General features: G+C 35.6%; 3 protein-coding genes across 10 annotated transcripts in view; all 3 read left to right on the forward strand.

Annotated features, from left to right (window-relative positions):
• The window catches only part of LOC135691442 (acetyl-CoA carboxylase), an 85,933-nt gene extending 81,881 nt beyond the window's left edge, over positions 1 to 4,052 (forward strand). For all 3 annotated transcript variants that reach the window (XM_065209404.2, XM_065209481.2, XM_065209336.2), the window contains exons 66-69: positions 1,025 to 1,125; positions 1,439 to 1,508; positions 2,244 to 2,374; positions 2,721 to 4,052. In XM_065209404.2, the coding sequence (XP_065065476.2) occupies positions 1,025 to 1,125; positions 1,439 to 1,508; positions 2,244 to 2,374; positions 2,721 to 2,925 (507 nt within the window). In that variant the 3' untranslated portion in view covers positions 2,926 to 4,052. The remainder of the gene's footprint in view (positions 1 to 1,024; positions 1,126 to 1,438; positions 1,509 to 2,243; positions 2,375 to 2,720) is intronic.
• A 136-nt stretch (positions 4,053 to 4,188) lies between these two features.
• Positions 4,189 to 10,440, forward strand: LOC135692067 (uncharacterized). 2 transcript variants are annotated; one of them, XM_065210208.2, is made up of 4 exons: positions 4,189 to 5,322; positions 6,005 to 6,329; positions 7,035 to 7,303; positions 8,266 to 10,440. In XM_065210208.2, exons 1-4 carry the CDS (start codon positions 5,304 to 5,306, stop codon positions 8,910 to 8,912), a joined length of 1,260 nt encoding a protein of 419 aa, XP_065066280.2. In that variant the 5' UTR covers positions 4,189 to 5,303; the 3' UTR covers positions 8,913 to 10,440. The 2 variants fall into 2 exon arrangements, with proteins under 2 accessions (XP_065066280.2, XP_065066201.2); XM_065210129.2 differs by having other exon boundaries at positions 4,189 to 6,329.
• Positions 10,441 to 10,589: 149 nt separating this feature from the next.
• The window catches only part of LOC135691637 (serine/threonine-protein phosphatase 6 regulatory subunit 3), a 38,869-nt gene continuing 24,022 nt past the window's right edge, over positions 10,590 to 25,436 (forward strand). For 2 of the 5 annotated variants that reach the window (XM_065209605.2, XM_065209759.2), the window contains exons 1-6: positions 10,591 to 11,131; positions 17,999 to 18,063; positions 21,316 to 21,395; positions 23,602 to 23,688; positions 24,510 to 24,582; positions 24,991 to 25,055. In XM_065209605.2, coding sequence (XP_065065677.2) covers positions 18,007 to 18,063; positions 21,316 to 21,395; positions 23,602 to 23,688; positions 24,510 to 24,582; positions 24,991 to 25,055 — 362 coding nt within the window. In that variant the 5' untranslated portion in view covers positions 10,591 to 11,131; positions 17,999 to 18,006. Of the gene's footprint in view, positions 11,132 to 17,998; positions 18,064 to 21,315; positions 21,396 to 23,601; positions 23,689 to 24,509; positions 24,583 to 24,990; positions 25,056 to 25,436 lie in introns of all 5 variants that reach the window. The other 3 variants (XM_065209833.2, XM_065209909.2, XM_065209684.2) reach the window with 2 other exon arrangements.

The raw sequence follows: 25,436 nt of genomic DNA on the forward strand, positions 1-25,436 counted from the left end.
TAACGGCATGATGACATCAAGTTTGAAATGGTGATTGAGGTTGTTTTTGCTGTAAAATAACATAACGAAATTACAAGACCACTCCAGAAATCTCTACCATCTACGGGTTTTTTCTTCAAGTGGTTGGTTAAAAGCAATAAAGCTCTGGATTTGATTGAGTGTGAATCGTTGAGGCGTCGGTTTGTAATGCAAGAAGTGGTCTCGTGTATTGACTCGTTCATTTGATTTGAAACTTTGGGTGATTAAGTAAAAACATACCCTATAGTGAATACGGGAATTTTTCTTTCAAAGCTTTTAAGAATAGTATGTAACTCTTTGACAATGTAAAGCTAAGGTTTCTCCTCTGTTGGTAGTTTGTTCCTCTCTATTGGTCGAGATTTGTTTTCCTAGAAGAAATTCGGTACCAAATATGCGCATTGAGAATCTTCCGTGTCTCGTGAAATTCCAAAATAGCTTGTTTGGATCTAAATATATAATATACGTGATTTTTATCAGACAATTAGTCGGACATCTGCAATTAATTTGATAAAAATACCGCAACAGACATAACGAAAATCCCACTATCAAATCCATGATGTGCATTCTTAATATTTAAAATTTTTGTTTACATTGCATTGGAAACTCAGCAGTGATACAGTGCTATTTAAATATAGGGCTGGATATTTGGTATATCCGTTTTTTGATGACTTTATTCAAGTCTAGAGAACATTACGGTTCCACGGCTCTTAGCCCGAGGGAGGTTAATCAACGTTTAAGTAGTTTTGAGCAAGACCAATGCATAGCTTGAAAAGATGTATAAAGAGAGAGGAATTTTATTCTACTCATGTGGCTGAACTTTTCTTTTCCTGACAAAACTTCTTGACCAGACCGTAGTTAATTTTGTTAAATTCCATTTCTATATAACCTTTATTCCAAAAAAGGCAAAAAGACTTTTTAGGAAAACCAAAGGCGCACAATCTAGTCCGAAGGATGGTTGACCGAGATTTGATTTTCTATTCAGTAATTTTATAATTATCTACCGCAGGACGTTTTAAAATGGAAAAATTCAAGAAAATTCTTTTACTGGAGACTGCGAAGGCTACTTAGTGTCGAGAGGGTGAAAAAGAAGATATCTGAAGCGGTTAGGTATGTAAGAACCAGATAATTTTTGCTGAGGCTTTTCTCATAAATTTGTTTTATTTCAACGTTTATTTTTCTATAGATAAATTTTATACATTTTTGTAAGTAAATAAAAGTCTTGCATGAATTTTTTGTTAGAACGGTCTTTTAGCTGGCTCTGTTTTGTCAGTATAGAAGATAAAACAGGCCATTATAACCCACAAATGAAGCCCTTGTCAATTGTATATATAGTATATATATTGGCTGTACTGTTCTGTTGATATTTTCCAAAGGCTTTTGTCATGGTGTAAATATAACGACAACTTTCTTGCCTTTACAGGGAGGCTTCCGATGCCCATATTAACTCAATGCTTGAAAGGCTTTTCTTGGAGGCTTATGGATCGGTGAAGGTACGTGAGTTTCAAAAGCGTATTTGTGATTCTATATGCACATCTGGTACGAATGCAGTTATGGATGTTTCCATACGTCATGAAGCCATTGTAATCACCACGATAACAGTAACGTCATCAGCAGCAACAACAGAAGCAGCAACAGCAACATTTTATCATTAGCAGATATGATTGTCAATCATCATTCATCATTTTATGTTGAAGATACATACCCTGTCCTTTTGCATTTCATTAACCATAAACTTACTATTTATCATCACAGCAGAAAATTTAACTAAAACATGTTTGCTGGTACTGCTTGTAAATTTATCTCTTAGGCGAGAATAAATTTTGATGCAGACCTGTTGGTCTTTATTGCATTTGAAATCTAGCGATGTTTCTCTATAACATTCTATCTGGCACGAAATGAAGAACAATACTCCTTTTTAGTAAAAGAGTGCAAATGACCACACCCAATCCCCCAATAACCACTCCCAACTTCCCCCTAAAAACCATCCCACCTTTCCTCCCAATACCCCCACCTTCCCAATAACCCCCACCTTCCCCCAATAGCCCCCCACCTTCCCCCAATATCCCCCACCTTCCCCCCAATAACCACCCCTACCTCCCCCCAATAACCACCCCCTTCCCCCCAATAACAAAACAATCAGTTATTGTGAGTTATTTCCGTGATGAAGTTAGCCTCAATTCACTTATATTAAGCCTAGCTGCCCTAAGCCCATCTTCACATTCTAGTCCTACCTTTGGCAAGATAACGAAATTGTCGCCAAGTGGATAGAAACAGACCTTGAGAAAGAAGAGGAATCTGCTATTAGAGAAAATATCAAGTGGATAAAGAGAGATGCAATTTTGAGAAAAGTTAAAGGGTAAGCATCTGAAGAATTTTTAGAAAATGTTCGTTTCTCAGTACGTTTCTGTAAAATTTTGATACCTCCTAACATAATGTACATATTTCCAGCATATGCAACAACTTTATGTCGGATATTAGCTATAAACAAAGAATTTTTAGTAGGCTTTTACTATAAAGAAACATTTTGGAGAAAATTTGTGTTCGCTTAAAGAGTGTCCGCTTGAAAGGCAGTGTCCGCTTGAAGGGCAGTGTCCGCTTGAAGGGCAGTGTCCGCTTGAAGGGCAGTGTCCGCTTTCACCGTAGCTGCTTGCTGTCACAACATTGTGTAATTTTTTTCACCTAGGACGATTTCTTCTTTACAGGCTTCTTCGTGAAAGTCCCGAAATAGCAATGGATGCTATCGTACACATCGCTCAAACATTTACACCTGATAAACGAAATGATCTGTCACGTGTGCTCGCTGATCTGGGATCAAGCGAATCAAATGAAGGAGATTCAACACCCCCTTGTGCTTCGACAATGAAAGTCTCTAACGAATTTTCATCGGAAGATAGTGACAAAATATAAACCGTTTTTACTTAACATTCAATCAGATTTCATAAATTGCCTATTGTTACTTTGTATTGCGGGGCTGGTTTTCATTTTGAATAGAGTTACTGAGTAAATTGCCTAATTTGTTAGTGCCTAAATGAGACACGTCTTTATAATATCTTGCTCTGAAAAAATCTTATTTTTGTGTGTTATTTTCCAATAAAAGAATCGTCGGTGTTGGAGCCTTGGCCTTTCAGTAAATCTGCTTTAACTCATTTCGGGGTTCAATCTATAGCGAGACTTTTTTTTAATTGGCTAGATTTAGAAGATCTTAATATTATCAAGATGTCTTCCAGGATTATGGACACAGAAGAAACTTAGAATGCTTTTGATGTCAACACGTTGTACAGCAACAGGGGCAAACTAACTAAACAAATATTTTTGTTATTAACTTGCGAGTCCAGAAGTTATTTTGTGGGAAGATTCAATGACTAAATTTCTCTAAGAGAAAGAATATAAGCTTGATGTCGGGCTGACAGGCCTTTTCCTAATGTAAGAGGTGGTTTTCCATTCAAATTTTCCTCTACTCGTCTTCCTCTTCCTCTTCCTGCAGTTACTTCTGTCACCTTTTCCTCGCTTTGCCAAAAGTGCTAGGAATTTTTACTTTGTTTGATTTGATTTTCAAAGGCAACCCGTTTCACTCTTTCCTTTAAAACCTTTATGTTTAGCTCAGTGTGTTAAGTTTTGAACACAGTAAAACGTGTCTTGCACAGAAGAGTAGATGAGCTTACGAACTATTTCGCTTTAAAATAGTGTTCTAGAAGAACGATTGTTTAGTGAATTTGTTGCAGTATTTTGCTTTCCAAGGGACCTGTTATACATATTTTGCGATGTGTTTTTATGGCGATATGAGTTAACTAAATAATTATGTATTGGACTTCGTGTTATTGTGTAAGCGAGATTATATTATTGTGTAGGTGATCGAACTCGATATGTGTGATCAGTTTGTGTTTTTTGAGGACATTTCGACTTTTATACTTGGTATGCCTATAGTCCTTTGTTGATTCGTTATTTTCGTTTGTTTTGACAAATAACTTTCATTTTCGGAGGTAATTAGATGAACACTTTAGATTCTATTATAAAATATGAAAGAGTTTTTATGAGATTATCGTTGACATTTTGCCATTTCTAGAGATATCGTTAGTACATCGGAGACCGCGGGCATGGGGAGACCGCGGGCATTGGAGACCGCGGGTATCGGAGACCGCGGGCATCGGAGACCGCGGGCATCGGAGACCGCGGGTATTAAAAGCCATCTGATAGAAATGATCCTTTTTACTAACTTTTGATACATAAGAATCACACAGAGAATCATTCTAAAAGTGGTTCTACCACCTAAAGAGGTTTTTGTAGTTAAAGAAGTAACCTAAGTTTCAGAATAGAGAATTTTTGTAGACTTTACAGCGAAATGTTCCGGCGGCGAGCGGCGGGGTTAAATGATTACATAAATGATTCCCAAGAAGCAGAACTGGAGAGCCAAGGAACTGCTAGGACCTGGTCATGTTATCGCCATCTTGACGGTCCATAACAAGTACAAGGCTTTTTGCCACAGCAGTTGTGGAGCTGATTATTGGCATCCCTACTCTGACAGAATTTTTCGCAAGCTCCCTACTAATGTATGCTTTTCAGTACTGAGGCCATCGTGGACACCGTTGTTGAAATTTTTCGTGAAGATTACAGCCAGGGCCCGCCAACAGGTTCAGAAGCCTTGGGCTCCGAACAAATTTTTTAAAGATGGGGGCCCCAAATTTAAACTTTTTGGTCAATAAAAGGGTACCACACGCCTTCCTAAGGGAACCCGGATTGCTTGTTACACCACTGGTTACAGCCTCACGTTTGAAAATAAAGAAGAAACATTCGAGACAAAAGGTTTTAGCGCCTTGTAAAAAAGACAAGAAAAACCTATCCTTTTTCGCGATCTCTCCCAACGTGTTGGTTCCCACGACAACGTAAGAAATGAGTTGATAGAATTTAATGGCAACCTAAAGAAGTGGTTTTGCATAGAAAACCTGCTGTATTGTAGCCCTTTTTCCTTTGTTCGTTATTGTCATCTTTTATTTTCAAACACTTTTCAAAACCAAACACATTCCTTGCAGTTGTGGCCTTGAGCAGTAATTAAATGACACTTGGCAGGCAGTTGTACTCTGCTGTCCACCTGCGATCTTTACGCAATCGAGATACAACATCGTATTCAAAGAACTTGCTTTTATGCACAGCAGACGATTAGGAGATTAAAACTTTCAAAAGGATGAAGAATATTCTTATATTACTTTAGCTTTTAAAACAAATCATAGACAAAATACTCAACAAGATAGTCACCTTCACTTACAAAACACCCTGGTTTTGATGCCAAAATGCAGAAAGGCCTCTCAGGTACGATATATTTCTGATCTTCACTTCCTTGCCTTTGATTTTTGCGCAATAGTATGGTGAAGATTTAATGTTTTCATCTTATTTAATCTTTAACGACTTCCTTGAAGGAAGCTTTACCTGTCCTAAGTCTCTAGATAATTGTTCAAAATTTTACTCGCTTTTGTGCAGTCTTGAAGTTTTGACCGAGATGCTTATTTTGAAATCTGTTGTTATCAGAGTATAACCTGCCCTGTGTCTTTGTTTTCTAAGGGAGATTCTTAAAGCTTGAGAAAAATGTCAGTCAGATGGAAGACCAAACAACGTGCTTTTTTCAGAACCAGTTAATTTTCGCCGAAGCTCTATGTTATTATTTTTTGGACAATTTGAGACTCAGGTGTTCTTAAAGTTGTTCTTATTTCTAAATTGATTCTCCTACAATCTCCCTCATACCATCAATTGTTTCTAAGACCAGTAAATAACAGTTTTGCATGAAATTTTCTGCAGCACAGTTAATTAGTTGCTGAAAACTGTTCTGTTTTTTAACACAGGAGAAAAATTTCGAAAGCCTATATTGTATTTTTTCTTCTAATCTTTAATCTGAGGTTGGGCATGCCACCATGTTCTTATAGATATGTTCTTATAAAAGCTGAGGGTGATCAAATTATTTGTCCCTGTTCTGATCCTTTGCCTTGCTGTTTTTCAGGAAAATCTTTGATGAGCCTTAAAAGAAAGCTTCCCTCGGACATAATTAGAACTGGATTGATCATTGCTAACGTGGTTTTATCTCTGATGATTATTCACTTAATCGTCGACATATACAGCACGTTAAACACGAGTCCGCCTGAAGTGGTCAAATCCTCTGAAACAAACTGCAAATGTAAGGACATCTTAGGAGATGGTTCAATAGGAACATGGGTACGAGGTCATACTTCTGAGAGGCTACGATATCTGCCGCCGTCTAAACTCACTGACAGGGAGATACGACGGCAGCTGTTCCTTCCAGACCAAATTTATCGAAATGATCTCCGGTAAGTTATGAACCACTAAAATAATAACAGAGATCAGCTGGAAATCGAGCATTTTATCTCAAACATCAAGGGGAATACCTGATGGGGGTGTAGGGGTTGTAACACCCACATATATTTAAATTAGCTGATAGCAAAATTCTACTGTAGGTCAGCCGGTTTGATAAGAAAAACTTTTCTTCATCGACATCTTCATTGGAAAGCTATGATGAAATATTTTTCTTCCTTGATAAAAAGTACGAAAGATATGCCTGCCAAGACTCGGAACACCTAGCGATTTTCTTTGCTTCCATATTCTTTACTTCTGTTCTCAAGTACTACCACTTCTAACCATGCTCTACCCTTCAAAACAATGTAATTAATTTTGGCAGACGACAAGTCGTACTGGATGCCTATATTCTCTAACACCATATGTTATATCTTATGCACTGCTTGAAGCGAAAGAGGGATTGACTGTTTTGTAGGAAATTGATGATAGTTAGAAAATGAAAGACTAATGCAAAGATGTTGATGTCCAGATAAATCAAATATCGGTAAAAATACGCTATAAAGTGTGCTATGTTCTTTTGCCCTTTGATTGTTTTGAAAACTTGTAACATATTCGAATAATTCAAGCTCCTAGCTTTAAAATTACCCGATTTATAAAAATTCGTCTGTTAAAGTCATTGTTATGAATGGGTTTTACAAAAAGATTCAATAATGTTACAGATGTGGCTGGGACAATCCGCTTGTTGATTTTACATTGCCAGCAGCATGTGATCCAGATAGCCATCACTTTTGCTGCAACGAGAAGTTCGGTTGGTGTGGGAACACGACAGATCACTGCCAGCAAGAGGGGAGCGTTGACTTCAAAAAGCTAGTACCGACAAATGAGGCTGTTTGGAAACCAACAAGCAACGAATGTAAATTGGTGGAGTTTTCACCAAAAGATGCTTGCAATTTAATGTCTAAAAATCAGATCAATCTGATTTTTATGGGTATGTGATTTAGAATGCTTTTATTGAAAGATGGACAAAGCTGTTCAATAATTATGCAAAGTTTGTTATCGAAATTATGAGCATAATCATCATGATTTACATAATCAACATCATTATCATAATCATCGTCATTATCATAATCGCTAGAACTTGTTCTGTCCTGGCTCTCCTTCGCACTGGAAAGTTAAGTCTGCACGCAGGCTATATTGTCATCATAATTAGCATAAACAATATAATCGCCGTATGATGTTCAATAAGTCATAGTGGTTTCGTAAGGATTATATTGTTTTGGGCACTATTGTTTGAACACAATAGAAGTATAAGAAACTTTTGATTGGAAGAAAATAATTTTCATGATATTTTGGGGGTCCTCTCAAGAATCACAGTAGCTAAAGCCCTGGTCAAGGTAAATTATTTCTCACAGTTCATTAGAATATTCTTAGTTTTTTGGAAAGACCAAATTGAAACAGACTTTTGCCTACTCCCAGATGCTTGTTCTTATGCAATACACCAGCTATACGCTAACAAATTGCTTGGGACCAGAAATGAAGAAACGAATGAAATATTTATAAACAAGATCACAGTATACGATTTCTTTGCAGCTGATGGATGACTGATTCCCTCTGCCAGGGGATGTTTTAACTTAAACGACCTACAAATGAGCCCTGTAAAATTTTTCATGCTCAGAGATTCTTAACTTTCATAAGCATTTAGTACTCACAATTTTTAGATATAGTTGTGACAGAAAATATTACTTTTGAAGCAAATTTCCTGCAATGCAACTATTTTGGCTTGCCCCAGCAGGTCAGCAGTCCAAGAAACGAGTGTTTATAAAAAGTCTCTCCGATAAAATGAATCTATCCTCTATTCATCGTTCTTCCTCTTCAAAACACGTTTTTGGATAAACTTGATCAAGAAAAGAATTTTCACAGATTTTACAAAGTACTGTTTCCTTTTTTCAGGTGATAGTGAAGCTAGAAAATTCTTGACAGCATTCCTGCTTTTGCTCACTGGAGACTTTGAGAAGGGAGTTTTGCGTAGGGACATTTCTGACGCACAATTTGACAGCTGTCATTGGGAGCTACAGTTGCTGAATGAGGATTGTAATACCATCGTAGAAGATTCCTCGATTCGACTTGAAGACCCGGATTCGTGTGGCTACAATAACGCTTTTCTTGTAGAATATTATCCGGACTTTGACACATTTCTTACATCACGGACTACAGAAAGGATAAAATCTTTATTCAAAGTGAAAAACACATACATTATATTTAATGGCGGTGTTCACTTCAATGCAAATTCGCAAGCCATGTTGAACTATTATCTGCGGTATGTAGTTGACTTGTTGAAAGACCAGAAATGGCCTAAACTGATGGTCGAGACTCTTCCAAAGACACCTTCAGTGGTTTTGAGTGATCAAAGAAGAAGATTCAAAAATGCTATCGTAGAGTTTTGCAGCAAACATAAAATTCCGGTATTTGACAATTTTGAGCTTGGAACCAATCTACAGTCCTACGACGGAAAGCATTTTTCGTTACCGTATTACATGCAGAAAGTTCATATTTTACTAGGATATCTGAAGGAAACGACGGAGCCATGCTCTCTGTAGATGTTTCTTTACCTGTAGATATTAGATTTTCAGCTGGTAACGAACCCAGCCTTTAAATTATAGGCTGTACTTACGGAGATTCGGAATACAGATAACTTAACAGCAAGTAATTAAAGGTTTCAAGAAAAGTCTTCACTAAATATTTCTGAAAGAGCAATACCTATAGGGTATCTGTACGTTCTGCCAACCCAGCGTACCCCTAGACATTCAACACCCTCGAGCCTGTTAGATATATAATGTATACTGATGTTAAGTCTTAATGTCTGTACTTGCATGTTTTGTCCACGTTTTGTGTCATTGGATCGAATGTGCCACTCAGTACCCCCCAAGAAACCAGTGATAAACGAGAGCATCAGAGACTATGGTTTTAGAAACGATTAGACTTACCCTGCCCTCTGTTTAATGAAGAGATAACTATAATCATTTTTCTCTAATCAAGTGCATGAGATTCCCAATCGAGAAACAGAGGAATGAAAACACTCAAACAAACATTTTAGTTAAGAAATATTAATTTGAGTTTAGAAAATCAAAATCTGATTGATTTTTTATTTATAACGTTAACAATGATTGATTACAAATGAGTAGTAGTAGTAGAATTTGTTGGTACAATTTATCTGATATCATGGTAGATTTTAGAAAAGAAGAGTGTTTGCAAATGAAGTCGATATCAGCATGGCTTTAGAGCAAGATACCATAAGTAGTTTAATTGAAGAATTTTTCACTCGAGAAAGTTTCGGTGTCTCGATTCCAGGTATCAGTTCTCCGAAACATTCCGGTTTTAATTTTAAGAAGCAAGTTCTCAACTACTGTCTATTTACCAATTTTTAGATCAATTATCTGATAAATATTGGCAAATAGCTTATTTTTACTTCAATCTTCCATTATGTATACAAATCCTTAGAAAAACGATATTTTTCTCTCATACTTTGCAGATCTAGGATTATTAAACAGAAAAAGAATTGTAAAAATGTTGAAGAAAAAATATGTCAATGAAAAGAAGCAGAAGGCATAAAAGTTAAGGCATGTGGAGCGAATGTTGAAATTTTCCATTTTTCTTCATTCAGGTTCCTTCTATAAGAGTCAGTTAAACCCTGAAAGAATCTCATTAGTGAGTCTTTCTATCCCAAATTCGTTTTTTCACTGACAGGGAATTCTATTTGCGAAATTTTGCCTCCAAAAAGGAAAGAAATTTTTCACTAACATTAATTGTTTCTTAAAAAAGTAAAATTTGCAAGAATTCAGTGTAAAATTGTAGTATCGTTATGGATATCGTTTATTGTTGACCTTTGTACCTTGTATTGTCACTCTGGTACTTGTATGAAGCCTCACAAAGGTCAGCATTAAACAATGGTACATGTAAATACTACAACATTATACACAGAACAAAGCTCAGTTACACAGCTTTTTTTACCACCAAAAGTGAGCGCCGTTATAATTATATATATTTCCCTAAGGCCATTTCTTGGAATTCATGCACTCAAATGCAAATGCTACTTATCCAACGATCGGCCTACAAAAAGAGAAGCCGGAAACTTTTGGTGAACGAGTCGACACATTTCTAAGAAATTTTAATTTTAACTTGGAAATGAGGGCTCAAAAAAGGAGGCTATGTGCTATCATGATAATAATAATTATAGCAACATCGTACCTGTCTTTAAAATGAGTAACGTGCCATAGTTCGCGCCACCGTTCTTCAATCATGGCTGTTGAATCCGACAATATATGCATCTTAAATTATTGATTATCCGAGAACAAGGCAGCGTTTTATTCCTAATTCGAAGATCATTCCTCGACAGCAAGACTGCTGATTTGTGCATTTGTTTTTATGAATTCGAATTTGCAGGTTGAAGGTTGTACAGTAGTCCATTGCGCGGCCTCTTCACATGTCGGAAGACCATGGTTGCCAGGAGTTGAAATTTGATCAAAAATATCGTAATATTTCGACTCTGTTCCTCTCTATATAGATTCTAACAATTAACAAAAGAGAACAGTGCGTGCTTGTTTGTTTGCTTTAATTTGATGCTGATGATGGAGTAATGGTTTGTTTCCAAGTCGACCCATTGATTTGTTTTCGGAGAGCAACTTCCCTTTGAATCTTGGGAAAATCGAAGGCGGAGTGAATTTTTTACATTGGAGCACGGTAGATCGCCCCGAAGCGTGGAGATTTTCAAATTATCAAGAGATATATCAAGAATCAACACCATCAATATTGAAGAACTGTAAGTTAACATTTCTTATCCAAATTCTTTTTCAAACAAACTATATATGAACTAGTTCGAGATGACCTACACTGTACTGTGCCCGAAAGCTTAGCAGTCATGTGAAGCTTTCAATTTTTCATGACCAGAATGTTTGAGAACTTTCTCTAACTTTAAAGGTTATTTTGATTCAGCGCAAATATATTTTTAAGCTTCGATGACTGGGGCGGATTCAATTAGGCCAAAATTTTAAGGCCAAGTGTGCCAAACTTTGTTTTTTTTCGGACATTTTTTAAGGAAGCATATCGTATTCATAATGGCCTACTGCAGTTATGTGTCGAAAGTTTGGTGGCCATTTGTAACAGTTTCTGAAAAACTCACAATATGGTGCAATCAGAATATATAGTTTTTTTTAAATCCGATCATACTTCGTTAGGAATTGATTTCAGTTTCAGTTCAATTATATAATTTTAAATTTCACTACATACAAATTTTGTCAAAACATTAAAATAAACTATAGGCTACAAGTTACAATACAGGTTTAAAGACTAAACATAACTACAGAAAATTAGAAAATTGATATTAGAAAGAAAAATATTTTGGTGACGACTTTGAACATTAGTACAATTTTCTGTCAACAAACTCATGTATAAATTATTATCAAGCTAAGTTGCCAGTGTGCCAAAATATAAATATATTTTTTCTCAGCCCTGACTGTATCATTGATTGATTGACTGATTGATAAAAAATCTTTAAAAAGGATGCCTCAGTTACCAAGAAGTGCTTTCCATGGGGGTCCTCAAATGTCATGGTACTTTTGTTTATTTGAAGTTCATTTTAAAATCATGGAAATTCCGTCTGTTCTGATATATCAAATTGGTGTTTATTTTGTTTGGTTTTTCAAAAAGCATCAGCAAGAATTTCACCTAAATTAGCAGCAGCTGTTTATACTCTTGTGCATGTGAAGTCATCCCTCAGCTCAACATGAATTAGAAAAAAAGATTAATATTGTTATTTCATTTGTTATTAATTTTATGGCTGTTTCTTTTTAGGAATGCCAGTAATTATTTTTAGAGGTTTCAAACTTTAAGGAGCCATGTTTGTCCATTTTGACTAATTTTGAACCAACTTTGAATTTAGTTATTTTATTTTCAGATTTGTCTTTGACACTTAGGCCTCATCCACATGTTTATATATGAATTTTCTCTAATCATGAAATTTTTCGTTTTGTGAATAATAAATTTCAAAGCCACATGAAGCATAATGAAATTGAATATGACCATGCATCCACAACCAGATTATGTTTTGTTTTCTCATTTTCACAGTTTTGTTTTCTCAAAATTGTCCTTACAAAGCATGCCCATTGGGTGCATCCACTAGTTTCAGTCTTCATATTAAAAGTTTTAGATTCAATGGTGAATTGGTAAAATACCTGTGGACTGAAGCAAAACTGACAAATCAATTTAGAGATTCAATGCTTTATATTGGATAGGGCATAAAATTATCTGAGCTGCAATGCATTCTTCTATTAAATCATTTGTGCAATCAGCCCACATGGTATAATTTACCTGACTAATAATTAAGTAATATGGACATAAACAAAGCTGGTTTTCACATCAAATTGTTTTTTGCCTTAAATAATTGGATTAAACTGGCTATAAATCACATCAACTGTTCCACAAGAAAATAAGTTTATGTGGTGAACTGTATATATTTTAAAATTCATGATAATACTGTTTATCAGTTTAAAAAATATGGTAGAAGTATAGATTGCTAATCTAAATCTTATGCTGACTTAATGTGTTAAAAGTCATTTGGCAATTAAGAATAAATTTACTTAGATAAACAGTAATGCTTTTCTTCTATTGAAAAGCTAAACAGAAAAGAGAAGAACATACAACCGAAAAAGCCGCCATTGTGTAGACAGAAAGAGTTTGTTTTCTCTCTTGGACTCCAGTGGTAATTTTTCTTTAGGCACGTGGCACTGATTAATCAACTATACCGGTCTTGTGCTCGCGTTTTTCTGATTGGCTTTCAATCCACAACTGGGTATATTTTTCATTGTGTTCTTTCAGACATTTTATGCTCTGATGAATGTCAGACAAAGAAGCTTTTAGCCAAAATGTTATAAAATGTTTGCTTTTTTCAAAGCCATTATCAAGTTCTGTACCGCCAAACAAACTGTTCACAAAAGAGAAGAAGCAAGGGACACTTTATTCATCAAGGTTGATAGATACTGTCATAAGTTTGGAAATATAGAGCTGCCTAAGAATGACTTTACCAAACAGGGGAATCTAGTTACACGGTAAAGCCGAAGCCAACCCAGGGCAACATTTTTCCAACAAATCCCAACATTGTTAGAGATGTTTTGGGTATTGTTGGACATTGTTGGACATTGTTGGATGTAGGAATTGCCAAACAAGCACATAATTTCATCCAACATTAGTCAATTTATCAGCACAAAAACAACCACTGCACCTTACCTCATTTATTCCAGCTTCTGGTGTAAACTTTTCATGTTGACTCAATTATAAGCAAAATTACATGCACAGTAAGGTTTTTAGGTCTATTTGAAATATTGAATAATTGAAGAAAAGAGAGAAAATACAGCTAAGAGGGGCAAGACAAGAAAATTAATTCAGAGGAAACATGAAAGGGTGTTATTTGTGAATTTAATAAAAAAAATGAGACCCTGTTTCATTTTCTTCTTTGTCCATAAGAAGCTGGTGTGTTTCATAAAGTCCTTTTCTTGCTGATGTTAGGTTTCCTCCTTTCTTAAATTACATTTACAGCTTGTGGTGGCTTTTCCTTACTGCACTTGCACGAACATGATTTTGTTGGGCAGGGTGGCCAAACCATCCCAACATTGTCATCCAACATTTTTGATCATTTTTTGCTCAAGGGAGGTGCTCGATCCTATTTTCCCACAAAGTGGCTGAGCCATCCTTTTTCAAACATTGCAAAATAAAAAGAACCCTGCATTGCAAACAACTTCTTGTTTTTACATTGAAATTTTCTTCCTAGTTGGTTTCACAGCCCTTACACCCCATCTTGGTGGTGACCCAAAATTGAGGAGAGTTAAAAGACACTAACAAACAGCACAAACTTCAGTTTGTTGTAATTGCATATATACTTAATTCTTCTATTATCTCCAAATGTATTTAATTCACATGTAATTTCTGATAGCAAATCATGAAAATGTGGATATGTTAGCTGGTTATAAGGTGGATATTCTGGTTATAACATAGAGATTATGGTTTTGATGTGGATCTTGCAATCCTGGTAATATTAGGTGTGCGATGGCACATGTAGCCTCCACACATGCCTAAAACTGCAGAAGCACACTTTTTATCATACGTGCAGTTCCATGCTTTGTCTTACTATTCCCTTTCTCTTATGCTTCTTTCTTTTCTTGTTATTTTTGTGCTTTCGAATTTACCCCGTCCCACTCTGAAACATGGGTGTTTCCATTACTCCATTTCTAAACTGCCTCATATAGCTGAGATTGAATGACCCTGTTTTTGATTGCCTCTGTCTTCGCTGTTCCCAAGGAAACAATTTATTTTTGAATGACTCGACTTTGAACAGCATTTTTGAATGACTCTGGTTTGGTATCAAATGACTTTAGAATGACATGAATACAGAGTAATGGGAACAGGACCAAAAAACTTGTAAGCTTTTTGCTGACTTATTTTGTTTTCAAGAAATTTCCCAAATTCGTTAAAATTATTTGTGTGTATGAAAACCTCAAACGCTTTTTCAAACAGTGATACACCCCTTCAAATATACATGGCATTTAAAAGCCTATCAGGTCTTTATAAAAATTGTAAGGTCTCCATTTTATGAATCACAAAAAGTTGAAATTTTTTATTGCATTTAATAAATCTTAGAAAAACCTTCTTTTTTTGCATGGCAATGAAAAAAATCTTCATAAGAAAGTAAATTGTATTTTAGTTTGTTGTGTAAAACATCTTTTGTTAAATGATAAGCTGGAAGAGATGTCTATTAAGTTCCTTGTGAATTTGAAATAATGAAAATTTTAACAGATCTGTTTATTAAAAAGAAAAGGGTATATAGTTACTGTATGTTTCTGTGAAGACAACTGAAATAAGTCACTTTTCCTGACTGAAATTCCAAGCATAGAAAAAAGTTTGAATTCAGCTTTTTCTGTTAACAGCATATTTTTCTTTTAAACCCAGCCAGCAACCATCAAAATACTATAATTTTGTCTAAAGGTTAGGAAATTAATATAAATGATAAGATAGTAAGAAATTGATATGTATGTTGGTCAAAAACAGATCTGTTATTGTTATAAAATGATGTAATATGATATTATATATTGTTATTTTTAATCAGCTATGTTTTTATAAAATCATTTTCTAAATTCATCTCTTCAACTATTTTTGTTGTGGTGTCATTCTTTAATTGTAAAAGTTCTTTCATTATTGATTTATTATATATAAAGGTAAATTAATTTTCAAAACGATGGTTTCTTTCCCGGTTTTTCTGAAACTTTTGAGATTTCACAAATTGCTCCAATTTTATATGCTAGTAAGTTTTTTATGGGCAAGTTTTCTTTACAGAGTTTTGGTTCTGGCAGAAATACTTTTCTGGCTAATTAAAAACTCAAATATTGCAGATTTTTGTAAAATACGAGTCAAAGAATTTTAAGAGGGATTGAATTTAGTTGACCTTAATTTTTTTCGTATACATAGAGAAGTTGTAATTAAAATTTTAATCCACCTTAAAATCCTTAAAAATTCATTTGAAAATATAAAGGAATTTGCTTTGAGCACCAGCAATTGATATGGTACCCATGTTCTTAGGAAAGGAAAAAATCTCTGTATTTAATGGGCCAACTTGTTTCTTCACACACACATTTTTTGTGTAAGGAATTTATTCTCAGGACATGGGTTTGTACGAATCTAATCACCTTTTATCAAAGTTGTTAGGTATGCAAGATTGCAAAAAAACGAAACGATTTACCTGCATGCGTACCTATAGATCCCTCCTATTTAGTCCATGAAAGCCGTTTGCATGGTCAAGTGAAATGTTTTTCTTAATGATCTTTAAAACCATTTACAAAACCTTGGGTCTGCAATTCAGACTTCTGTTGCTGTTTTTTATGTATATTTTTCATTGTTTTTTACATCTCATTCATTGCTCCTTGGTTTGTTTTTTGTTTGTTTTCTCGTTGTTCATTGTACTTAATCCTGCGCCCAGTCGTGGTCTCAAGCCGTTCAGCGGCTGGTGTCCCTGATTTGCAGATGTTTGGTTTCTCAAAGTGAATTCGAAACAAGTTTTCACTGTGTGACAACTAAAGATAATTTTAAATTTTCATACAAGAATCTTACTCTCAAAGAATAGCCCCCGCCCAAAAACATTCGAAATGAAGACGCCTTCAGAGGGCTTAACTAAGGTTATGCGGTGCAGCTTGTGTCAAAGCTATTTTGACCTTAAAGGCAATTAGCTAATACTATTGTAGCTTAAGCCTTTTGTTAATCAGCAATTGACCAATCAGTGAACGTAATGCCACCTTAGACTATTGATTGGCGAATTTTGATTGGTAGATGGCTTAATTATCTGTTAATCGCCTCTAACATTCTCACACATTTATTTTCGGTCTCTAAGAAGAGATCACCATACTCAGTGTCATGTTTGTATCTACATCGTCAACGAAGGAGTACCATTTATTGTTTATTTGCCAACCCATACTGTTTGTATGCACCCTTACTTTTTAATCCCCTTGGCCACGACCCTCGTTTTACCATAGTTGATAGTATGCATGTCCAATCTTTTGCGTCGGTCATCAGTATCGTGGAGACGGGGGTAAACTCCACGAAAGGAGGATGAAAGGCCCTTGAAATATTGTCTAAAGGATTAACGAACTGCATAAGGAGTAGATAGAATTAGCATCCCTGAGCAATCCCCCGCTGTAGCATCATTCGTGCTATTTGCCTCTCAAGAACCAAAACCAAAGCGTTTGATTAGCTGAATCTTATCCCAGTTCGTTTCACCTCTAATAAGAAATGTCCATATCACAAATGAAACAAGGAGAAAGACTCTGAGGCCGCCCGCTTTCTCTCCTTTTAAAAAAGCACAAACAACTACTTTTGAAATGGGGTTGTGCCCCTTATCCCCCCTACCCCAACATCTATACCCACCCCTCATCCATATAGTGGATCTAGTTCTGAAAAACGTATCAATGTGATTCTGCATATGACCACCACACAACTGTTTTGACTTCAATTATAGATTTCCATATGGCAAAGTAAAGTGTAAAATTATTAAATACTCGCGATAAATAATGACTAAATTTGAAATTTTGAACATTGACATTATTTTCGTTGCAATACCTTGATAATGTCAAGGAATTTCTTTTTTAATTGCAAGTATTGTGAGATATTCTCTGTCTGAAATACGTTTTGGATGACAGTTTAAATTTTAAGTGATACATCCCGCTTTATTGTGCTAATTTTTAAATCGAGCTGCAGGGATTTTTCTTATCAAGCTTATTTTTTTGAGAAATACAATAAAGTGACACAACTGAGCTTGCTAAATTGTTTGTTTATGTTGAGGATGACCGACATAGAGAAAATCATATTTTTGCGTGTATTTAGTTTTACACGATTGCCATACGGAAGAATTCGTTTGGAGGTTAGCCTCTCTGCTGAAAAACATCTGCAAGGGCTTATTGAAATTAGAAATGAACAGATAGGCAGGTTATTATTTTGATGGACGGTTTCATTGCACTTTTTCTTCTTTTAAGATCATTACGCTCTTTAAAACCACGGAAAGTATAGTAATCTCGTTTTCCATCGAGTTTATGTGCATATCTATGCGTCCAAAGACCGTGTCATGAACTAGAATTTTATATTTCTACCATAGAAATCAGTATGTTTTGGAAGTTCCATCTCGGATCAAGTGGATTGGACACTCTGCTTGCCAAAGAGGTATTAATTTTCTTATTTCACGTCTATGACTTTTTTATCAAATGCCCCAGAAATTCACAATTGCCATTGTTCGACGTCCCTGCGCTGATTTTCCACGACTGGTTATTATTTTGAATTTTAAAGGGTCTAAAAAGGAAGATCGTTCAAGAGCCTGATTTATCGATATTGCTTCGGCCTATGTTTTTGTCAACTATACACGTTAGTTACAGGTTTTTTGTCCACACGGTCGAGTTTGAGCATATTTAGCGCACACCTGTTCGCGTTTCTTATGATAATAGTTATAATTGAGCTGCTCGACGGGTTTCAGATCAGCTTAAAAATACTCTCATAATTTCTTCCTTGGTTTTCGGATCGATATGCAAACTTTTCTGTTATGAACTCATTTTTTGTGAGAAACAAGCTTGATCTTACAACATTGTACAAAAGGAAATGCTTATTGTTTTAAGACATAAAAGCAGTTTTGAATGTATAATTCTTTGTAGTTTGGATATATAGAATTATATTTCCGACCCAAGTGCCATTTTTACTCGATGTAACGCCGGAGCTTGGATAAACGCCATTCGCGAAGGTCTAGTGTTTGTTCGGATATTTTGTAATTTTAAACGTTAGGCATTTAAAAAGATGTAAGATTGAAGTTGGCAATATCAAACAAAAGATTTCAAAATTGGGGAAAAAATAAATCATTTCCTATTTCAGAAGTTTGATTTTATGCCGTCAGTTTATAAACGCCCGGCGACAAAAAAACGCCGGATTTATAGGGTGGCCCGTTCCTTACCTTTCTGCCTCCAGGCTCTACTCTGTTGCCACTATTATTTGTATCAGAAGTTTGTCAAACATCTCATTTAACAGATGTTGCATAGGCATCGAGATTTTGCCACGGAAGTTTTATTTTTACTGTTTGTGCATATGCATAAGATCAATTGTATTGTATTGCATTTTGTTGAATTGTATTGCATTTTATTGTATTTTATTGCAGTTTATTGTATTGTTTCGTATTGTAATGAATTGTGTTGTGTTGTATTGTATTTTATTGTACTGTAATTTATTTTGTTGTATTGTAATGTATTGTATTTTATTGTATTGTAATTTATTTTGTTGTATTGTAATGTATTGTGTTGTATTGTATGGTATTGTATTGTATTATATTGTGTTGTATTGTTTTGTATTGTATTGTATTGTATTGTAATGTAATGTAATGTATTAAATGGTAATGTATCATATGATTTATTTAATGATAGTTGTTACAATAGTGGCTGGGCTAAGACTAAGATGGAGCAATTTTATGGACCTATTAGGCAATTAATTTAATGCAAAAAGAACATATGTATTATGCATGAGTATTTATCTCCTTGGAACCAAGTCTTAATCAGATTTTGGAATCAATTAGAATTTGGTGTTTTGATTTCATCTGAAAGAAAGTTACAGATTTTCGGCCCTTGTAAACTGAGTTATCTGAACTACCGTTTGGAGTCAGAAGATTATTTTGTACACGAAGGTTGTGACTCATTAGTTTTGGCGTAACAAGTCCCTCGTAAAAAAATATTTAGATTGTTTGGATTTTATATACTTCAATTTCTAAGATCCAATCGATTGAATACGGATTGCAGAGTCTTTCGATTTGGTACTAGATCTAACTGGGAGGATAATAGTCAAAATATTTCCTGATACAGATGTCCGTGATTTTTGCTAGCAACAATTCTAACCATAACTTGTCAATTTAATCTGGTTTAATAGGCTTGGATACCGCTCTCAGTACTCTAACTCCAAGTGTTTTTCTGTATGTCGACATTTGATCACGTGTGCATGAGAGAGTCACGCGAAGTTGCATAGACATACACACCATACTCTTCATCCTGACGTTTCTCTGGAAATGATCCTGGATAAGATTTCCTATTTCTGGGGGCAGGGGTCAGGGGTGGGGCGCCACTGTGGAAGGGTACTCGTTGGAAGTGTATGTTAGAGGATATGGAAATTTAAATGTATGGGTTAAAAAGGAGAAATATCTCTTATATTATTTTGTTGTTTTTTATCTTTATTTTTTTATGCTTATTATTATGACTGTTGTTATTTAGTATTTTTATCATAGCTTTCTAACTATATGCAGTTTATATTGGCTACTTTGTTATCATTTTGAATTCATTTAGAAGTATCATGGCTTTTGATACATGTAACTCTTCTTGTGGATATCTATTGACAGCATCTGTGGCTGTTCTCATGTGAACCCTTACAGCAGCGTCGAAAGTCTCAGCCAAACTCTATTCTAAGTTTCGCCCCCTGGTGGCCTGCCGGCTTTATTTCACATCGAATTTCTCGAGAAAAGATAGTGCTCTGTTGTCTTAATTGGCTAAGCTCACTGCTCAAAGCTATTGCTAGTGGGAACATTTAGTTTACAGTTTTATTTGCTTATGTATTTGTGGCTTTCGCTATCCGCGTACATAGTAAAGTTTTTGGGCTCTTTATATAGGAGGCCGTATAGAGAATAAAAGAAGTACTCGTTAGTCTTAGAGACTCAACATCCCCTTTAAGGAAATTCGCCAAGGCCATCTCCCAGATTTTGACAGGCTGGAGGCCATCTCTCAGAGTTTTAGTAAGGGTTTTAAGCTGCTAGTCTAGTTGCCATAATTCATCTTTCAAAGACGTCACCAATTGTTTGGCAAAAAATCTAAGGATTATCCCTGTGTGAAAATCTCTGATTTGCTTTGAGTCATATTTCTCATATTTTTTCCAATTAAATGGGAATCAACTATTTACTATCTGTCCTCGCGTTTATTATTACCACGAAAAAGGACAATTATTCCTATTAGAAAATATTTTCAGCCAAGCTATCTCCTAGTTGAGGGAATATTTTCTCATGTGAAAATTGTTCCTGGCTGACCAATGCTGCACAACTTCATAAACATGGTTTCCAATAATCCAGTTAAGGCGGCGTTGTATGTCTATATACAGGCGATCAAGATTTAATCACTATAGAGCTATCTCACCCTGAGAACAAGCGCGTTGCATAGGAAACAAAGCTTTCTAGCGAGAACTGAAGGGGGGACGCATGGGACGAAATGAAATGATGTGGGAAGGCACAAGTTTGGTAAATAAGCAGATAAAGGAAAGTAGGGACAGCTTCTCGGCTTGATAACGGGAGGCCCCTTTTCAAAATGCGTTACTGCCTAGGTTTGTCGAGGCGAATCACCTGTTTACGCGTCCTCACGTGTGTCTTTTTTCATACTTTCTATTTGTAAGTTGATTGATTTCTTCTAGGATGTTACATTAAAGGAAGTTCTGGATGAAGAAGATGTTCTCCAAGAATGTAAAACTCAAAATTCAAAACTTATCGAATTGTAAGTTTTTTGCAGTTTTTGAATATTTAGATATGCAGAATCAGAGGTGCCTATCACCATGGTAACCATGTTGCAATGCTACAATGCAGTCTTGCATCCTTTGCATCTGGAAAATGCCTTTTAGAAATTGGAATAGTATAGTCTGTATATTCACAGTTCCGGTAATTGGTGACTCAGACTTTGAGCCTTCTACTTTACAAGTCCAGCCATGAAAGGGTAACTTAGAAACTAGATGTTGGGACACATAAATTAATTTTAGAACCTCAGTCCCTCGTGCAAAATCATCGATTGCTTCTGAATGAAATTATGGAACTTCAATAATTATTTGCATTAGGATCCCTTGTGAAATTCCAAAGTTGTTGCCTTATGATCTCTCTATCTATAATTTTTAAGCAGCTTAGAGAACACAAAATATTACACAAGGCTGTGTCATGTGAAGCCGTGTCTCAGTTGGTAAGGCGCTCGATTCGGAATACAACGGTCCCGAGTTAAGCCATTTCTCTGGCCAGGCCAACGGTAGTTGTCAGAAAGGGCATCCGATTTTCAAAGGCTTAGCTTCTTTGCACAAAAATCCTGCTGGACATAGAATTCGACAATAAACGTGTCACAGTTAGGAAGGTTACTGGGTCACCAAGGTTGCACCACATGTCCCACTTACAATGTTCTAAGAGTTTTTCGGCTGCATACGCGTCTGCCTGCATCGTGGCCACTTTATTGCTGCAACCATATTCTTAACATTCCAATTGCTTCACCAATTTTCATATCAACTATTCTTGACCTATTACGTATAGTTTTTGAATTGATGGCTCACACAGCCGTAATTATTTTGGCAGTATCTTATGTTATCAGAAGACCCATGCTAATCTCCATAGTTTAAATTTCCTTTTGAGATTGCGAAATTCCGAAATTTTATTCTTCGTTGCGATAAACTAAGCCAGCTTGCTCAATACAACGTGAACTGGATTAGGAATTCTTACTGTCCTATTTTGCCGCCATCGTCGAGTTGAAAAATCGCATGGTTTATTGTTTTTAAAAAATGATGGTTCTTTGTCAATTATTGCCCACTTTTTTAAATTGTTGTGGAAAGCAAAGGGTGGTAATTTTCTGAAATATTTCGTCCTCTCCACAGTCTAGAGCTGTATTTCGAAGTAATTTTATCAAAGAATGTTTAAGATAGCATGTTTGTGGTAAGATGATGAATGTAACTAAGCCAAAAAAATTTCACGCAGCCTATACTATCTAAATCTGGGTAACTACTGGTCTTGGCTTTTTTGCAAACTGTGCCGTCTATTGGGTTCTAAAATGTCATGTGTATGCCGTCTGTGTATGTGTATATGATTCTAGAAACTTGAATGCCATAGGTATGCCGTTTGCATATTTACTAAAATATCATCCGTTATGCCATATGTATGCTGTTTATAAAGAAACAATATTTTCGTACGTTTTCTGTTTATAAAAGAAGTAAAATGTCATCCGTGTGCCGTCCATAAGGGAACTTTGCTGTCTATATCGGAGCTAAAATGTCATACGTATCCCGTCTGTAAAAGAACAACATTGCCATATTTTGTCCACATTGGAATTAAATATAGGTATTCCTTCTCTAAAGGATCTTCAGTGCCATCTTTAAAGCTACTGCGGTGTCAATATAGCAACTAAAATATCATATATAGGCCGTCTGAGCTATAGACGGCTAGGGCTGGAGATCACTATTTGTGGGTACTAAAAAGATTGCCGACACGTGACTTTTACCAAGAATATGATAGTGAACCTGATTGATCTAGATCGCTATTCAATTTTCTATTGGTCGACCTGTTCTTCTCTGGGATATCGCATAAATTAAATCTAGATTGCTGGTTACATTCGGGCTCGACTTAATACAAAATTATCTCTACTTATTGCAAAGAGCAATGGGTTGGTTCTTGAAGGTCGTATTTTACGTCCCTGTATTCTAACTCAACATTTTTAAAAGACCGTAGTAATTTTCCATTTGTATTCAGTCGGAATTTGAATAAGCATGAAAATCAAATCTGATTTGTAATTTAACAGTGTTATACTTGGTATTAACTCCATTTTTAGCGAATGTTAGCAGGCTTCAATAATTTAGTTGTCCTATTTAACATATATTATGTTGAAATCTGGCAGTCTAATCTGTTGTAATTGGAAGAATTCATCAATGTTTGATGAAGTTATTATTATTCACTTCTAGTCTAAGCAAAGATGATGTTCTGCGAGATCTTCTAGATCTGGCCATAACAGAACCCCCGGAGGACGGAGATTTAAAGACTCAATTCAAGTAAGACTTGCACTCATCCATACGTCTATCTATTCATTCATTCATTCATTCATTCATTTATTCATTTATTCATTCATTCATTCATTCATTCATTTACTCATTCATTCATTCATTTACTCATTCATTCATTCATTCATCCATTCATTCATTCATTCATTTACTCATTCATTCATTCATTCATTCATTCATTAATTCATTCATTTTCTCATTCATTCATTCATTCATTCATTTACTCATTCATTCATTCATTCATTCACTCATTCACTCTCTCAAAAGTAAAGAATATTTATTGGAAGATAAACAGAAGCTGAATTTTTTGTAGATCTGGACCAGAACGCCCGCCCCCCCCCCCTTCCCCCCATTTTTAAGACGTGGCTTTATTGAACCTCCTCAAGTCTCGAAAATAATTAGTGCAATGACCATTTCCCAAAGCAACTTTCACCGATTTTTAATGAAAGACGTTATTGCACTGAAAAAACATTTAAAGATCTATGTATGTAACAAACGGGCACTTGTTCCAGGGTGAATAATTGGTAGGAATTTGTTTATGTTTTGCTAAGATCGTGCTTTATCTATGACCATGACAACAAACCAAAACTAAGATTTTGGGATAGTTAGAGGGTCATGGTAGCCAACCTTCTGATAGAAGATGGTACCTGATGATGATGAAGATCATGCTACATTTTATGCTTTAGTGTTATGCAAACTCTCTTTACAAGCTCTTTGGATGATTGACAGGCCTCGCCCCTTCATACATCTAATTGATTCGGGGCTATTTGTTTTAAAATCTGTAAGATTTTAAAGGGCTGCTTTTCTTGTAGATATCCAAATTTAGCATGTGAAGTGATATGTACAGATATAGATGCAATCATTGAAAAACTTGTTTGTGAGAAGGTGAGTGTTTATATATTTAGGGATTTTTTGGCGGTTTTGAAGACCCTCTTAGCTTGGTGGGCTGTTTGATGGTAATGTATGTTTAAAACTTTCATATGAAACTCTCCGCTCGAACCAGCACCTTTCCAAGGTGATCAAAAGATTAAAGAGCCCCCCCCACCCATGAATAAGCGCCCCTGCAACCTTATTTGAATCGGTTATTTGTTCGTGAACAACAAGGGATAACTGTGAGGAAGGTGTGCTCTTTATGTATTAAGGGCCGAGTGCCACAAGCGAAATTTAATGAGATGTTTTTGAAAAGGGACGTTTTTCTTCCATTTAATCCCGTTTTCCTTTCATATCCTTACTCAAATTTTGTTTTAATGATCATTACAATTTGACCCTTGCTAATTGCTTATGTTATTTCAGAGCCTGTTGGAAAAGTTATGGGCTTTTCTAGATCAAGATCCGCCATTGAACCCTTTAATTGCCAGGTAAGAAATCTTTTATTTGCAGTAGATAATTACCTTCTTTTGAATGCCTTTTTTGATCATGATGCATCTAAAAACACTTCCATTGTAACACCCCAAAAGTTTTGACACAAACTGTTAATTAAACAACGTCGTGCCCTGCTCGTGTGACTAACTTACTTGTTCTCTCGGTATAAAATATGTATTCGATACGCCTTAGTTTCTTGGAGCAAGGTAGAGATTGAATTGAAGAAACATGACAAGCAAGCTAAAAACAAACAAATCAAACTTCTGTGCTCTTTTTACACCTCTTCAAGTTGCTCAACCAGCCCTATCTAATAAGCAATAACACTTAAGATGGCCCTCAAAGATTGTAAGTGAGAATAAAACGAGGGCACTTTTTCA

Source organism: Rhopilema esculentum, chromosome 17, assembly GCF_057945365.1.
Source record: "Rhopilema esculentum isolate cy_ngs chromosome 17, ASM5794536v1, whole genome shotgun sequence".
NCBI lineage: Eukaryota > Metazoa > Cnidaria > Scyphozoa > Rhizostomeae > Rhizostomatidae > Rhopilema > Rhopilema esculentum.

Excerpts from the sequence above, each read along its gene's own strand:
- LOC135692067 (XM_065210129.2), top strand. The coding sequence starts at position 5,911 with ATGCCACCATGTTCTTATAGATATGTTCTTATAAAAGCTGAGGGTGAT. Across the intron at positions 6,330-7,034 it reads ATTTATCGAAATGATCTCCG|ATGTGGCTGGGACAATCCGC; the intron begins GTAAGTTATGAA and ends ATAATGTTACAG. Across the intron at positions 7,304-8,265 it reads GATCAATCTGATTTTTATGG|GTGATAGTGAAGCTAGAAAA; the intron begins GTATGTGATTTA and ends TCCTTTTTTCAG.